Genomic DNA, 16,210 nt, shown 5'->3' with positions numbered 1-16,210 from the left:
TGTGTTGCCTAAGAACAGGACAAAGTCTGGAAATGTTTCGAAGATAGAAGAAGGCAGTCCCTGAAATGTTACTTATATGGGAGGAATTATTTAATAATAATAATTATAGTTATTATTATTTAATAATTGCCATTATTAGTGTATAAATGGATATAAATAATTGCATTTAAACGATTCACCAAAATCTGTTGTATGTAAACGATACTGTTTTAAACGGTATTGTTTTTTCATCAGAAAACCAGGTTTCCACGTCTACCTGTATTAGTTTAAATGGCACTTTTGCCACTTACAATAAGGCTGATGCGCTGATGTATCGTGTCGACTGGGAAACGCAGTGAATGCGCCGTCTATCTATATATGTCTATGTATTTAAACTTGAGGTAGTGGTGACTACTGACAGTGCCAGCAGTCAGCTACTCCACAGTGCCAGCGGTCAGTGTTCTCCACTCCACAGTACCAGCAGCTACTCCACTACACAGTGCCACCAGTCAGTGTGCTCTAATCCACTGTGCCAGCACTCCGTGTGGCAGCTGTCAGTGTGGCTTATTTGAATCACATTAACCCTTTAACCGCCAACTCCCTAAATATTCCCCACGCCAGGCGAAATCTGAACAATTTTCGTTTTTTTACTTTTTTACATTTTTTTTACATTTTTTACATTTATTCAAGCAGTATTGACCACTAAATGTTGTGCAAGTTCTAGAAATGGGCAAACACATAATAAAGCACAAAATGTACCTTTTCTCAGGCTTCTGGATTTATTGTCAACTACAAAAACGGAACAGTCAAAAGTAATTCAAAAGTCAAAAGTAGTTCAGTCAATCATAGTTTCATTCCCAGTATTTGAGTTTGCTGTGCCACAGGCCAAAGCAGGGAACTGCACAAAGTCCTGGATTGCTGGGACACTTTGAGCAGAAGGTCTTGACGTCTCTACGCTGACCCTTCTTTGAACAGACATGACAGCGTTTTTCTGAAAGTCCAAAGTCCTTACATTCATCTGGCAACACTGCTGAAATACTACTCATAGGATCCTCTTTGCCAGTGTATACACGAAATCTATAAATGTAACCTGAATTCTCAGCTAAGCAAAACATCTTGATACCAAACCGTGCCCTTTTCAATGGTAGATACTGTCGAAACTGTAAGCGGCCCTTCCACGACAATAAACTTTCATCAACTGCAACTGACGGTCCTGGCATGTAGGGCAACTGAAATGCTTCAAATAAATGATCAATCAAAGGACGTAGCTTGAACAAGTGGTCGCGGTTTGGATCTTTCTTATCTGGCTCATTTCTGTTGTCATTCAAATGAAAGAATTTCAGCAGCAAAGAGAATCGGTTACGTGTCATGACAGCTGCAAAAATAGGTGTTGCATACATAGGATCTGTAGACCAGTACATCTCAATATCTGGTTTTCTGATTATTCCCATCAACATCAAAATCCCAATGAATTTTTTCATTTCGTTTTCATCCGTGTCAAACCAAGCACGAACACGGGAATGTGGAGGTAAATTGGGATTTTTCTCAATAAACTGTGCTGCATACAGATTTGTCTGATGAACAAAATGTCTGATCAAATCAGGTGACACAAACAGCTCATAAAACTGCTCAGCAGTGTAATTGTTTACATCAACAATAAAGCCACACGTTCCCTCAAATGAATGCAGAAAAGGTAGTTCACCACGGGCAGCAGCCCAGCTGAGATGCTGGGGATACGCCTACTCAGCGCCGTCATCCGATGCGTCTTCATTCACAGTATCATGCAGCGCACGTTGCTGCTCATCACTGTCGCTAAAATCTTCTTCAGAACTGCTCCAATCATGATCAGAACTGTCCAAAATCGCCTGCAAAGCCTCACTTGAAGTCAGTTTACGTTTCGCCATATTCACAGCTGTTACATGCGAATCACGTCACATGACCGGCCAAAACAACCACAGACTTGTCGAAATACAACGTAGTAATAATACCCACGCCAAACCGTCAGTTATACTACTTGCCAGGCATTCATATAACCACAGGCAAATGTGCCGGATAATTCCGGCAGTATGGCGTTAGCAATAAAACAACGGTGCCGGATATATCCGGCAGAGGGCGGTTAAGGGGTTAAGGTAATTCAGTGTTAAAAGTAAGTTCAATTATGATTCCTAACAGCAAACGACTTCTAGCTAACAACACACCCATAGAAAAACAAAAACGAGACTGCATAGATAAAAACAATGAACGAAGGAGCCTAAAACGCGCTTCTGAAACACCAGAACCAAACGAGTCTCGGCTCCAAAAAGAAACCGCTTTAGTACAAATATATTTATTTAATTAAATGAAAACTTTCCCAGGACGCTCCCACCCTCCATGATTTTTCATCCCTACAAAGATTGGAGGGAACAGAAAGTAATTGCCATTCTTGGATTTGCGATTCTTTAGAGAACCAGGGGTTTATTGGTCTGACCTAATGGAAGCATGTAGATTGAGAAGAGCAGCGGACCCAGGATAGAGCCTTGTGGAACAGCATATAGGATATCCTGTGTCTTTGAGTTGTAATTACCACAACTAACAAAGAATTTTCTCCCTGCCAGGTAGGATTCAAACCAATTTAAGACACTGCCAGAGAGGCCCACCCATTGACTAAGGCAATTTCGAAGAATATTATGATCAATGGTGTCAAATGCGGCACTCAGATCTAGGAGGATGAGAACAGATAAATAGCCTCTGTCTGCATTTACCCACAAGTCATTTACTACTTTAGAGAGTGCAGTTTCTGTGCTGTGATTTGTTCAAAAACCTGACTGAAATTTATCAAGAATAGCATGTTTATTGAGGTGGTCATTTAACTGCATAATGACTGCCTTCTCTAGAATTTTACTTCAGAAAGGCAGGTTAGAGAGAGGTCTAACATTTTCAAGAGCAGAGGGGTCAAGATTATTTTTCTTAAGTAGGGGTTTAACTACAGCAGTCTTAAGACAGTCTGGGAAGACCCCCGTATCTAATGACGAATTTACTATGTCAAGAATATTATCAATTAGCACACCCAATACTTCTTTGAAAAAACTTGTTGGTATTGGGTCAAGGACCCAGGTGGAGGGTTTCAGTTGAGAAATTATTTTATGTAAATCGGGTAAATCTATCCTGGTGAAAGAATTTAATTTGTTTGTAATTGAGTACCGGGGTTTAGGATGATCCTCAGTGTTGGGGAGATATACTGTGTTATTTCTAATATCATTAATGTTTTGATTGAAAAATACAGCATTAGCTTCACAGGTTTTACTGGAAGTACCTTGGAGGCATTCCTTTGCGTTACCTGGGTTTAGCAGACGATCAATCGTTGAGAATAAGACTCTGGGATTACTAGCATTGTTATTTATAATCTTAGAGAAATAGCAGCGCCTCTCAAGACGGACTGTGTTATTGTATTCTGTTATTTTAACCTTCAATATTTCATAGTGGATAGTTAGTTCAGTTTTCTTCCATTTACGCTCAGCTCTACGGCATGTTCTCTTTAAATCGGACACTCTTTGGGTCTTCCATGGTATAACAATCCTAGTAGTTTTTTTAACTCTCTTTTCAGGTGCAACTGTGTCAACAGCAGCTCTCACTTTAGTATTAAATCTTTCCACCTTACTATTTACATTATCCTCGCTATTATCGTTGGCACTATAAACGGAATGAGTGCTTAGAATGTTTGTAAGCTTTAAAGTTGCTGATGGGTCAAAGAAGCGTTTAACAATATGCTTCTCATGAATGTTTTCTATCAATATTTCTATATTAAATAGTAGAAGAAAATGGTCTGATAGACCAATATCAATGACCTGCCTTACATCAACTTTTAGTCCTTTAGTAATTACTAAGTCTAACGTATGACCAGCTTTATGTGTAGGCTGATTAACGAGCTGTCTCAAATCAAAAGAGTCCAGGAGGTTCATGAATTCTTTTACTTTTTGGTCACACTGATTATCTATATGAAAATTAAAGTCGCCGACTATTAAAAGTGTCTCATAGTTCGTAATTAAAATTGACAATAAGTCTGAGAATTCCTCAAATAAACACGCGTTAAATTTAGGAGGTCTATACATGGATAATACTAGAACGTGAGAATCTCCATGAATAACAACAGCGAGATACTCAAAGGACTTCATGAATGTCATGAAATCAAAGTTCAGAACAAGACTGACAGATGAACATTTAAATGACTCCATATGAGTGAACCTTAGTGGCTACACTCCACCATACACCTCTCTTGTTGACTCCATGCAGTGCCAGTCATCTGACTAACTAAAAAACACATCACACATGCAACTGGACATGTGAATACTCTTGTGAAGTGAAACAGAGACCTGTAACAAAATAATAAATTAATAAGTAATATCTGTGTATTTGCAATTGCATTGTTTATTACCACGCTTATTTTAACTTCACGTTTGTTGTCTGGTACAAATCTTGTAATCAATATTTAACCCACTTCCTATTGTCCAAATGACTTGAAATTTTGCACACTTACTCACTTCCGATGACAATACATGAATCAATAATCAGTTTCACTAATTGATCAATTAATCCATGTTAATTAAGAAATGAAATTTTCATTTGAAGAATAGTTAGATTTCACCAATAGATGGCGCTAGTAATGGATAGAAATATTAAAGGAAGTGTTAAAATATTGATTACAAAATTATACTAAAACAAACCCAAGATTAAAAAGTTAAAAATAATATAAAAAAATATATATAAATACTTTTTAAAAACCATTCCGTGTCTACAACAATCTATGTAAGCACATCGTTAAAACGGAAACATTTTTCATGTTTTAGTAATAAATGACAAAATGTAGACATGACCTGTATAATGAGTGAAGGCTGATGACCAAATATCAAATAAACACTTTCACAAAAGGTACAAGTGCAATATGACAGCTTCCGTGGTGCAGCGGTAAGAACTGCTGACTTATAGTCCAGAGGTCGCAAGTTCAAAAGCAGCTCCTTCGCAAATTCACATTTTGAGTAGTGAGCTGCTCATACTGTTAATACTACACAATAAAAATATACATTTGATTTGTGTCTGTAACAGCCGGTGTTTTTTTTTTTTTCTTCTCTCAGTCATAGTCATCATACAACACCCTCACGCCCCAGATCTGACGCTATTAGTTTTTATCTGAAACAGGGAATAACTGTAGCTGTAAGTGGTGTTTTGAGTCAATGGAACTGGACATTCTGTGATCCGGAGGGATAAAAGCTGACACACAAACACTGGTGAATCTGCCTTATTCGTATCTCATTGTCACTTGAATTTTTTTTTAATTCAGTTTTATTGTGTTCCTGCTCATGCGGAATTAGTATGCACCTTATGGTCCATGATGTCAAAGCACACTGACAAAAAACACAGACATAGGTATATACTGTATGATATAGATTTGTGTAGTACATTTCAGAACAATTGTGGCACTGATGCAATATTATTCATATTCATTCGCATGCCCTTTTTTTTTTTTTTTTTTTTTTTTTTTTTTTCGATCTTGCCCAATCTCTACATTTTGGTGCATGGTGGTTTTTCTTTTCTACTCCATGACATGCAGAGAAAAGAACAGTACTGAGAGGTCAGTTATGCGCTATAGGCAATCATCAAATTCAAATATTACAAGTTCCCATACACTCATGGACAGTCCTTTGAAAATGAACAGCGTCAGATCGGGTGTAAATTTATGTTGACGCTGTTAGTTAGGGTCAGATCAGGAGAGGGAGAGTGTGAACGTGACTGAGAGAATACAACTGGAAAAAAAGCAAACTTTTACAAGTACCATAAATTTACACCCGATCTGACGCTGTTCGTTTTCAAATAATATTGCATTAGTGCAACAATGTTTTGTGACTGGTACTATTCAGGTCATACAGTGATTTCTTCAAAATGCCACATATATTTGTCTTTCTTTTTTCCCCGGTGCTGCATTGACATCAAGCACCAATAGGCGTGAACTTATTCAGTGCGAGCAGGAGCACGCAGGTGGCCGGTTGCTAGTGGTATAATACGATTGATTTGGTTGCGATCAGCACATGTACTGTACAAGGCATGCACGGGGGCCACTGAGAAAAGAGGAGTGTTCATGGATCACCTTGCAGAGGAACTTTGTCATTGATTCTTACAAGAAAAGGCGGTGGATAAAGCAAAAGAGTTGCTGTGTGCTACAACAAAGCTTGACTTGGTGGCGATCAACGCACATGTACTGTATAAGGCATGCACAGGTCCACTGAGAAGGTGTTATTTGTTCACCTTGCAGAGGTACTTCGTTGTCGCTTCTTACAAGAAAAGGCAATGTAAAAAGCTTCTGTTCCAAGACCGCCGCTTCCCCCATGAATTCAAACTCGGTCAGTGTCAGGCGCCCTTTCCATTTAATAGAAACCACAGCATAGAGAGAAGTGTGTACATTGCAGCAGGTACACATGCCGTAAATGTAGGAAGGACGGTCCTTGGGTTTGTGGGAACTGTTAACATTTTGAATTTAATGATTGCATATAGCGTGGAACTGACGTCTCTGTACTAAACTTTCCTCTGCATGTCCTGGAGTACAAAAGAAACACCACCATGCACCAAAATGTGGAGACTGGGCAAGATCGGGGAGAAAAAAAAATGCGGTCACTGATTACAACCGCAAGAAGGCATACGAATTAATATGAATAATGGTTTCGAACTCACGACCTCTGGAGTATAAGTCAGCTGTTCTTACCGCTGCACCACAGATGCTGTCGCATTTAACGTGTACCTTTTGTGAAAGTGTTTATTTGATATTTCGCCATTAGCCTTCAAACCTTATACAGTTCATGTCTACATTTTGTCATTTTATTACTAAAACATGAGAAATGTTTTTTGTTTTAACAATGTGTTTACATAGATTGTTGTAGACACGGAACCCCCATGAAATTATTTCCCCTATACAACTGTAGGTAGTTCACTCCCAGTTAATCAAGGCATGAACTGGAAGAACTTCTTGCCCGAGGGGGGGTTTGGGTGGGGGCTGTGTGGTATAGCAGGCTGCTTGCACTTATTGACACATTTACAAAAGATGCTGACGGAGAGGTGCGAAGGGACTTAAGGTGGACTGGGTTTACGAGTTTTTTCGTAGGCATTGGTAATTCTAGCATTAAAGGACCAACTATATACATAAGCGTAAAATGTGGACTAAATTGCATGGCCTTTGTGTCATTGTAGCAGACACTCTAGAGGCACAGTAGGATCCATGTGACTTTACAGTGCTTAGCAGAATTCCCCAAAAATAAAGTGAGCATTAAACTTCCTATTTTGAGTTCATGTGAACTCAGTCCATTGGGATTGTTACTTCAAACAGTATCCTTGGCAGCAGGACTGTCACAATGTAATGCTCTTTCATTGTAGTAACTGCCATACTCTGAGGCATTATCCTCTGATGATTGTTTATAGTACAGTACAATTTATTTTTGTATAGCCCAGAATCACTGCAATGGGCTTTAATAATAATAATACATTTTATTTATTTATAGGCGCCTTTCTAAACACTCAAGGACACCGAACGATAGGTAAAACACAGATTATAAACTAAACTAAAATACAAAAATTAAAATCAGACACTCTGGTCAAGGAGTATGAGAATAGTAATTAAACCAGAATCAGTTGCCATTAGGAGGTCATTAGTAATTTTTATAAGTGCCGTTTCTGTACTGTGGAGGGGACAAAAACCAGACTGGAACTGTTCATTCTCATTTATCTCAAAATAATTTGTATGAAGTTGAATAGCCACTATTTTTTCAAGAATTTTGGAAATGAAAGGTAGATTAGAAATAGGACGAAATTACTGAAATTAGTCAGATCGGCACCCGGTTTATTTGATATTGGGGTTATTGCAGCAGTTTTAAAAGATGAAGGAACAGTACCAGTAGTGAGAGAAGAGTGGATTATAGTAGAGATAAGAGGGACCATAGATGGGAGGCAGGCTTTGACCAGAACTGTAGGGAGGGGGTCCAGTTGACAGGTGGATGGCTTAGATTTACAGACAAGATCTGAGATTTCTGAGAAAGTAGGAAGCTGAAAAGAGGAAAATGAGTGAGTTGGTGGGTGAAATTCAAATGAAGTACTGAAGGAATCCGTACAGAGAGACTACTGAATCTTCTGGATTTTTTTCATTAAAAAAAGGACATAAGGGAATTAGATAGATAGATACTTGCAAAATTCAGTTGAGTAAAGGTGAGAAGGTAAAGAATCTGGGGGTTGTGTGATATGTGGTGAAATTAATTAGTGAAATTGTTTAAGTAGTGAAAACAATGACTTGGTGTTGCTTTCATTGGAAGAAATAATGTGAGTATAATAGATTTAGTTTGGGCAATACAGTCCTTGTAATAAAGTATATGGTTTTTGTACATCTTTGTGAACAAAGAGTCCAGTTTTTTTTATACAACCATTCAAGTTGCTGGCCTTTGGCTATCAAAAGCTGAAGTTCAGGTGTAAACCAGGGAGCAGAAAAGGAGAAAGAAACTGATCTAGTTTTTAATGGAGCAACAGAGTTAAGAATACAATTAAGTCCAGCGTTATAGTGAGACCAGTTCTTTAGGAGTGGATAAATTATGAATGTCCATAAGGGAATCAATACTAGAAGAAAGTCTAAGTTAATATTCTTAATAATATAGAAAGACATGAGACGGGAAAGCTTAGTATTGGAAAGTGCAAGTTTAACATTGAATGAAATAAGAAAATGATCAGTTATGGGGAGTTCATCTGCAGTACAATCAAGCGGGGTAACTTCAGAACAGCAAATCTAGTCCAAGATATGTCCTTTGGAATGAGTGGGAACATCAGTATGCTGCTAGAATCCAAAACTCTCAAGGCAGAATGTAAGGTCTCTAGTGATAGGGACATTAATATTATCCATATGTATATTGAAATCCTCCAGAAGTATTATGTTTGATGAAACAGTAGATAAGTGTGTAAGAAAAACAGCAAAGTCGTTCAGAAAGTCATTATTTGATTTAGGGGGCTGGTAAACAGTTGCAGTAATAGTAGGAATAGGTCCAGTTAATTCACACACGAGATTCAAATGAACTGAAGGCAGGAACAGACAACGGCAGGACTTTACACTTCTCACGATACATTGATGCAGGACCTCCTCTCCGGCCAGAGCCATGGGGTTGAGAGATGTAAACAAACCCCGGGGGAATGGATTCATTAAGTTGGGGAAAGTCATGAGGTTGTTGCCATGTCTCGGTTAGACAGAAAAAGTCAGACTTACAATTGGTGAGGAGATGGTGGATGAGAGGACCCTTGCTCGTAAGTGAGCGGATGTTCCAACAGACCAAGGCTGGCTAACACACTGTGGTCAGCGACTCTGCCTAAATTACGTGGAGGATGTCGAGAACGGGACCAGATAGAGTTTTATTTTTGAACTGTCAGCTTGGATACTCCGGCGGGACCCGCGATGGATGTATCTCAGATGGAGGAGGAATACGATGTCCGAGGTGGAGATACAGCCCAGTCAGCAGAGGCTCAGACAGGTGGAAGCACAGTCGGAGGAACTCGGAAGCCGAGTACTGAAGCAGGCCTGTTACAGGTAGAATAGCGAGCGACAGGTGGGACCAAACAAATGCGAACCAAATAAATATCCTACCGGTCCATATGTTAAGCGAAGACGCAGACAACTCGGATGTCCGGAGAACAAAGCCAGGTAAGTTTCAAAGCAGGGATAGGCTGAAAAATAGTCCATACACAGTCAAATCACCAGTCGAGCTAGAAATCAGTCTAGCTTTAAATGACTGAAAAATAAAACTCAATGAATAAATCTGCCCAAAATGAAAACAGTTGCTTAGTCCATTAGATTGTAAGTTAATCGTAAAATAAAGATAAAAAGTTACAGGCGAGCAGTCACGTCAGCATTCACTCAACTGGAAGTTTCAAATTATACAGGCCTTTAACAGGCTCTGCCTCTTGACAGCCCCCCATCCTTGACTCTCTAAGAAAATAAGGAAAAACCTCCCAAAAAAAAAAGTCGTAGGGATAAAATGGAAGAAACCTTGGGAAAGGCACTTCAAAGAGAGACCAATTTCCAGGTAGGTTGGGTGTGCAGTGGGTGTTAAAAAGAAGGGGGTAAATACAATACACAGAACAGAACCCAAGTAATCCTCCATACAATATAATAGTGTGGTATAATAGTAAAGTAAAAATATTGAAAGTAAATGTTTAGCCTAAACATTTTAATTTATCGAATATTACATTTTTTCTTGTTTCATTTGGTACACTTTGTTAATCCCTGACCTTTGGGTGGTCTGAGTATAATAATAATATTTTATTTATATTGCACTTTATATTTTAGCAATCCCAAAGTGCTACAGAGTAAAAATAGAATAATAAATTTAAAAAAAAAACAAAAAAAAACAAAAAACAGAAGAATCTATAAAATACTTTAACAAAATGACTTTCTAAAAAGATGAGTTTTTAGGTTTCGCTTAAAGGCCTCAGTCGACTGTGGGGCTCTCAGGCAATCAGGGAGGGCATTCCACAGCCTCGGCGCCACAGATGAAAACGCCCTGTCACCCATGCTGCTGAGCTTAGTTTTGGGGACTTGAAGAGTGTTAATGTGTACAGAGCGGAGGGAACGTAAGGAGTTCCTTTAGATAAAGAGGGGCATGTCCATAAATGCACTGATGGGTTAGAAGGGAGACCTTGTACTCTATTCTGAATGAAACAGGGAGCCAGTGAAGGGTTTTCAGGATTGGGGTGATGTGATCATGCTTTCGCACCCTCATCAGGATCCTGGCAGCGCTGTTCTGAATATACTGGAGTCTCTGGATACTCTTGCCAGGAATCCCAATGAGGAGCGCATTACAGTAATCCAGCCTGGAAGAGACAAAGGCATGGACGAGCTTCTCTGCATCTGCCAGGGTGAGTAATGGGCGGAGTTTGGCGATGTTCTTGAGATGGAAAAAAGATGACTTACAGAGATATTTGATGTGGGCGTCAAAAGTAAGTTGGGAGTCCATTCTAACACCCAAATTAGTAACAGATGTGGAAAGAGGAATATTTTGGCCAGAGAAAGTAATACTGGTGATGGTAGAAGAGCGAAGATGATGTGATGTACCAACTAAGATGGCTTCTGTTTTGGATCTGTTCAACTGAAGAAAATTGAGCCTCATCCATGCCTCTATCTCCTCCAGGCAGGTAGACAATGTAGATGTTGGCAGAGGAGCAGTAGAGGAGGTGGGAGTAGTCCTGAGGTAAAGCTGAGTGTCATCGGCATAGCAATGGAACGATAAACCATGTCTGCCAATGACAATTCCAAGGGGGAGCATGTAGATAGTAAAAAGGATAGGGCCCAGCACAGAGCCCTGTGGAACACCACAGGTGACATTGTGGGTGTGGGACTTTGCGCTGCCAAGGGCGACATGCTCAGTTCTGCCAGTCAGGTATGATGTAAACCAATTTAGAACATTTCCTGAGAGTCCAATAGTGTATTGCAGGCGGTGAAGAAGGATGTTATGGTCTATTGTGTCAAAAGCAGCTGTCAGGTCAAGGAGGATAAGTAGTGAAGGTGAACCAGTATCTGCCGTCATCAGAAGATCATTGGTGACCCTGACCAGGGCTGTTTCGGTGCTATGGCCAGGGCGAAAACCAGACTGAAACTTTTCAAACAGATTGTTCAGTTTGAGATGATCATGAAGTTGTGCTGCAACTATTTTTTTCAGAACTTTGGAGAGAAATGGAAGATTGGAGATGGACCTATAATTGGAGAGAACTTCAGGATCCAAGGTGGATTTTTTCAGTAGAGGTCTGATGACAGCAGTTTTTTAGTGCAGAAGGAATATGGCCAGCCAGGAGGGACTGATTTATTATCCTGGTGATAAGTGTAGAGATGGCAGAAATGTTGGCCCTCAGCAAGGGTGAGGGGAAAGGGTCCAGGGAACTAGTAGACGGTTTCATTTTCCTGATGACATCCTCCACCTCTTCCTGTGTGGCAACAGAGAAAGAGCAAAGAGGATGGACGGTCTCAGACAATGAGTCAACAGTTGAGAAGGGCAAGATATCCTTGGTAGAGAGGTGTAAACGGATATTAACTTTTTGTTTAAAAAAGTTGATATACATGTTGCACCTCTCATCAGTGGTCTCAGAATGGGCAGGTAAAGGAGGTTTGAGAAGATGATTTATGGTTGAAAAAAGTTTTTTAGGGTTCCTGGAGCCATTTCTGATGATGGTGGAATAAAACTTGGACCGTGCAACCTTCAGAGCTTCTGCATACGCTCTCATGTGTTCTCTGTAAGCCTGTTTATGGACAGTCAGCCCAGAGGCCTTGAGCCGCCGCTCAAGGACATGCCCAGTCGCCTTCATTTTTCGCAGCTCACAGGTATACCAAGGTGCTGAGCACAAGAATGAGACGGACCTAGATGTTAAAGGTGCGTGGAAGTCATGGAGACTGCTCAGGGACTGGTTGTAAAAATCCATGAGGTCAGCAACAGAGAGGGAGCTGATAAAGTCAGAGGAGAGAAATGTAAGGTCCAAGGCCAAGGCATCCACATTGATATTCTTCAGATTTCTGAAATAGATCTGTCATTTTGTTTTGATACGGGAGGAGAAAAAGGGCAGCTCCAATGACACAACTTTGTGGTCTGAAATACCATGATCAAATACCTGTAGATTCCTGATTGGGGCACAGTTTGAAATGACCAAGTCAAGAATGTGACCCCTAGAATGTGTGGGAACATCAACATGTTGTTGTAGGTTGAGAGAATCTAGCAGCTCAAGGAAATCAGCAGTGAGATAACCTGTGGGATTGTCAACATGAATATTTATATCTCCTAAGATTATGATGTTGGCAGAAGTAGCACAGAGTGTTGTGAGAAGATCAGTCATTTCCGGAATACAGTAATCCCTCACCTAGGTGAAAATCCGCAAAGTAGCGACCTATATTTATTTGATTATTTATACATATTTTAAGGCTTTATAAACCCTTCCCACACTCTTATAAACCTTTCTCACTCTCTTGTTAACCTTTCCCACGCTCTTATAAACACTTCCTATGCTCTTAAACACTTTCTACATTCTTAAACACCTCAGACCAACACTCTACGCAGCGATCAGACGTCAATGTGTCTGCACTTGCTTTGTGAAGGGGGGCAGCTGAACTCACTCTGAGCAGAAATGGACTTTGTGCTGCTTCTGCCAAAATGCCTGCTTGTCGCTCTGCGCGTTCGGAAGGAGGAGTGAGTGTGTGTGTGTGGGTGTGTGAGAGCTGAACGCACCTTTGCTCAAACCCCCCCTCCCCGGAAGCGCAGTACGCTCCTGCCACTTCGCATTGTCAAGGGGGTGGGGAGCTGAATGAACGCTAAGGAGAAGTGGACTTTGTGCTGCTTGTCGCTCTGCGTGTCAATAATTTTAAGCCTGTACATCACCAATTTTCCTGTCTCACTGTCTTGTCTTGCGTGAAGTTAAAATGTTTTATAATAGTGAGATGTTACTCATATCCTTAGCCCGACATCCACATATCATATGTGTTAACAAAGTGTGTTTTCTAAGTTTACATGTGTTTAAAGCATGTGGGATGGGTATTTTAAGGCTTAAACTATAAAAATGTTTATTTATATGGTCTTTCTATATCGCGGATTTTCTCCTGTTGCTGATGGGTCTGGAACATAACTTCCGCGATAGGCGGGCAATCACTTGTATTTAAAAACCCACGAAGTCGTGAATCCGCGAAAAGTGAACCGCGAAGTAGCGAGGGATTACTGTAAAGGCAGAGTTGGGTTTTGGAGGTCGATAGATAAGGAGAACAGTCATGGGAAACGGGGGCTTACATTTAAATGCAAGGCACTCACAGGAAGATATTGCAGGTATCGAGATAGGGGACAACCCCAGGTCCTGATGGTGGATAACAGCTAGTCCACCACCACGCCCAGTGCTGCGAGCTGCCTCCAAGTAACTGTAGCCAAGTGGACAGGCTTCATTTAAGGCAGAGTAAACCTCTGACTGGTGCCAGGTTTCTGTCAGACACATGAAGTCAAGTCCTTTTTCCCTGATGTGTTCTTCAATCAGTATGGATTTATTGCTGATAGATTGAGAATTAAATAGTTCAGATTTAACCAATGACTGTGAAGTAAATCTCTGTACAGGACGCAGAACATTAAAATTAAAGTATAGGGTCAACCATTGTACTGCGCCTCTTGAGCAATGTTTTTCATATTAAGGGCCTTGCTCATGGGCCCTTGTGGAGTAATTTGAACTGACAACTTCCAGATACTAGCTCATATCCTTAGCCACAGAGCCATCACTCTGCCTAAAAACATTTTTTTTGAAGTTTATAACTATGGGTTTCCGTGATATTTTCATGACAAAGAAATGGAAGGGTCAAAGGTATTTCTAGAACTTTTAGATTAGGCAGTAATGATAAGAATGCAGAAGAGCCGATAGAGTTTTGCAAGTATCATAAGGTAGTCACTGTACTTTGTTAACATTAAGCTGTGATAAAACAAGTGTTTATTGATAACACGTGTAGTGGCCCTGCTATTGTTAGCTAGGAACAGTTGGACAAGTAGAAGTACAAAAATAAAAAGTTAATAGTGATTTTGCAATGAACCAAACATATAGTCGATTTCAATTTGCAATTCTGTATAAGCAACCCATGGGGACCAACTACAGCCCTTGACTGGCTAGTTTTATGATGTAGGTGACTACTTCAGAACTTGTAGAACTCCCTGGAATATGTCTCAAGTCAGCAGTCTACCAAGACGCAGTCTGTGTTTAAAGCAGCTTGTTGACTGAACTAACTAAAATGTGTTGACGACTTTGAAAAAGGTTCTTTTAAAATGATCTTTATTACAAAAGAAATTAAAAAATTGTTTTCCATTGTCTTTCTGAGAAAGGGAAGCCAGCTTATGTTCATGGTTTCTCAGTGGGTACAAAATTGGCTCAAACACTGGAAGCAGAGAGTTATATTTAGGCAATTTTTTTTCAGAATTGCATGATGTTAAAATATGGATCAATTGCTGAGACCACTGCTGTATTTAATGTTCATAATCGATCTGGACAAGAGTATAATCTATAAGCTAGTTAAATTTTAGATGGCTACTTGGATAACATACAGGTGTATCCTATTTGTAGTAGTTAAAATTTAATGCATTTAAATGTAAAGTGTTACATGTAGGAAGTAAAACTGTGGGATTGGAAGACTCATTGGCAGGTTTAAAAGTATACCTTATGGGAAGGTCCTAGGAGTTATAATGGACTCATCACTGTCTATATCCAGACAGAATAAAGAAGTGATCAAAAAAACTGAGTGGTGTATATGTCAAGGGAGGTTATGCTTAATTTGTATAATGCACTAGTCAGGCCTCACCAGCATTGGGTTCAGTTCTGTTCTCCATATTACAAAAAAGATATACAGTGCTAGAGAAGCTTCAAAAAAAGAGTGATTAGACTAATTCCACTGTAGTAAGTCCCTTCATAATTTTAAATACTCCAATCATGTCACCTCTTAATCTTTTTGTTTAAACTGAAAAGGCTCAGCTCTTTTAATTTTTCTTCATAATTTATCCCCTGCAGTGCTGTAATTAGCACAGCTGCGCTTTTCTGTACTTTCTCTAGCGCTTCTATGTTTTTTTGGTTTATCTGGAGACCGAAACTATACACGGTACTCCAGGCACAGTCTCAGTAGTGCATTATAAAGCGTAAGCTTAACCTCCTGTGACTTTGTACTTTACAAATCATGCTTGTAGCCGCCGAAGTATAAGGCAAGATCAAGCACGGGTAAAACGTGTGCCGAAAGAAATATCTCAGTCCAAAAGTTCATTTTAAAAATATTTAGTAAAAGTTAAAAGCAAATAATCCACATAAGAATAAAGAAAAAAGTAGTTACACACATAGAATAAATGGGAAAAATGTATCTTCTTTAAACTTGGCTTTTCTTGAGAAACTTTAGTTATTTCTGTACTTAAAAGTTCTTAATTTCTTCTTCTGTACGCATTATGGGTGATGAAGATAATGGTACATGATGATTATACAATTTATTATCATACTGCTAGAATTATAATCATTTAAACTTCATTGTCTGCATAATAATATGCACTTATTTATTTATCCCTTTTTATTTTTTCTTTAGCTCAAGACTTTCAACCTTGCCTTCATGGATTATGAAAGATGGAAACACTATATTAGAAAAGGTAACTTGCTGTGGGAGCTACAATTACAAAAACATTTATCTTGGTTTAACTTTTCTATCCAG

The 16,210-nt window shown here is 39.5% G+C and overlaps 1 protein-coding gene across 2 annotated transcripts in view; it reads left to right on the top strand.

The window, feature by feature from the left end:
• ints9 (integrator complex subunit 9) overlaps positions 1-16,210 on the top strand; it is a 315,943-nt gene that overhangs the window by 11,951 nt on the left and 287,782 nt on the right. For both annotated transcript variants that reach the window (XM_051919331.1, XM_051919332.1), the window contains exon 3: positions 16,088-16,148. In XM_051919331.1, coding sequence (XP_051775291.1) covers positions 16,088-16,148 — 61 coding nt within the window. The remainder of the gene's footprint in view (positions 1-16,087; positions 16,149-16,210) is intronic.

This window comes from Erpetoichthys calabaricus, chromosome 15 (genome assembly GCF_900747795.2).
Source record: "Erpetoichthys calabaricus chromosome 15, fErpCal1.3, whole genome shotgun sequence".
In the NCBI taxonomy this organism is placed as follows: Eukaryota; Metazoa; Chordata; class Cladistia; order Polypteriformes; family Polypteridae; genus Erpetoichthys; species Erpetoichthys calabaricus.
The sequence above is the reverse complement of the archived record's forward strand: the minus strand, read 5'-3'. Positions and strand labels throughout refer to the sequence as shown.